This window comes from Diaphorina citri, unplaced genomic scaffold, assembly GCF_000475195.1.
Source record: "Diaphorina citri unplaced genomic scaffold, Diaci psyllid genome assembly version 1.1 scaffold12656, whole genome shotgun sequence".
NCBI classification, from domain to species: Eukaryota; Metazoa; Arthropoda; class Insecta; order Hemiptera; family Psyllidae; genus Diaphorina; species Diaphorina citri.
The window spans coordinates 1-1,451 of record NW_007390026.1 but is presented as its reverse complement, the minus strand read 5'-3'; the positions used below and the strand labels follow the sequence as shown (position 1 = coordinate 1,451).

The 1,451-nt window shown below is 39.2% G+C and overlaps 1 protein-coding gene across 1 annotated transcript; it reads left to right on the top strand.

Moving 5' to 3' along the window:
- Positions 1–90: 90 nt before the first annotated feature.
- On the top strand, positions 91–1,451 carry LOC103522907 (septum formation protein Maf-like; the record flags this gene model as incomplete). The annotated part of the gene is made up of 3 exons (XM_026832789.1): positions 91–156; positions 344–424; positions 1,171–1,451. Coding segments are annotated over 3 exons (313 nt in total), but the record flags the coding sequence as incomplete, so codon positions are not given.

Sequence of the window (1,451 nt, the reverse complement as noted above, 5' to 3'; positions counted from 1 at the left end):
CCAAGGAATTAATTTGTTTGATATAGGTAGCTAAGTTCTGATTTATTATTTAGCAATAAGATTAAAGCAGAGCTGACTTGACTCTTTCAGATTGAGTGGGAACACTCACTCTGTGTTCACTGGAGTGGCTATTCTAACCAAAGACAAAGACTCAAGGTTTTACAATCAAACTCAAGTGACGTTCGCCAATTTGACACCTGCTGTGATATCTGCCTATGTGAAAACTCGAGAACCATTGTAAGCTTTAGGGAAAGAGCTTGTAGAGTGGTTGGGTGGAAGAGCTAGTGGTTGGGTGAAGAGCTCATTTGAGAACCCCCAAAAAAGGCAGCTAATAAAGGTCCAGGTTTTACAATCAAACTCAAGTGACGTTCGCCAATTTGACACCTGCTGTGATATCTGCCTATGTGAAAACTCGAGAACCATTGTAAGTTTTAGGGAAAGAGCTTGTAGAGTGGTTGGGTGGAAGAGCTAGTGGTTGGGTGAAGAGCTCACTTGAGAACCCCCAAAAAAGGCAGCTAATAAAGGTCCATAAAGATTTATGATGTTATTCGTACAAAGTGTTGCCTATAGAGAAAATTCTCGACAGGGAAACAAAGTTGCGTTTAACCTAACTCTAACCTAACCCCCTAACCTTTTTGCGGGGAAAAAAAATTTTTTTTTTTTTTTTTTTTTTTTTTTTTTGAAGAGGTTTGACCGAGGGAACTGTAACTGGTAAGGTATTATCACCTGAAAGTCTAAGAGAGAAGGAAGACAGGATAGGAAGAACATTATCCTATCTGGATAAAATCTGCCACGGGTGGGAATCGGACCCGCGGCCTAGCACTTACAAGGCAGACACAATAAAGGTCCATAAAGATTTATGATGTTATTCGTACAAAGTGTTGCCTATAGAGAAAATTCTCGACAGGGAAACAAAGTTTTTTTTTTGAAGAGGTTTGATCGAGGGAACTGTAACTGGTAAGGTATTATCACCCGAAAATCTAAGAGAGAAGGAAGACAGGATAGGAAGAACATTATCCTATCTGGATAAAATCTGCCATGGGCGGGAATCGGACCCGCGGCCTAGCACTTACAAGGCAGACGCGCTACCACCCAAGCTAACTAGGCTGGCTTTTATTTATTTATTCAAAGGATTCATGGGTTTTAATCTTGGTACATTTTCTTTTACAGGGATAAAGCAGGCGCCTATGGGATACAAGGAATAGGAGGTTCACTGGTGGAGAAGGTAACTGGAGATCCTTTCAATGTTGTAGGATTCCCTCTGAGCGCATTCTGTTCTCACTTGGTGGAGAAAGTACTCCCACAAGACTCTTTGAAACATATCTTGGAACATTGAAAAAAATCGATTTAGAAATAGTTTTTTCTTCCACTTGTAAATATGCTTAGATTTAGATACCCACTAAGAAGTGTAATCTATTAAAAAAAAAAAAAAAAAAAAAAAAAATGAAAAA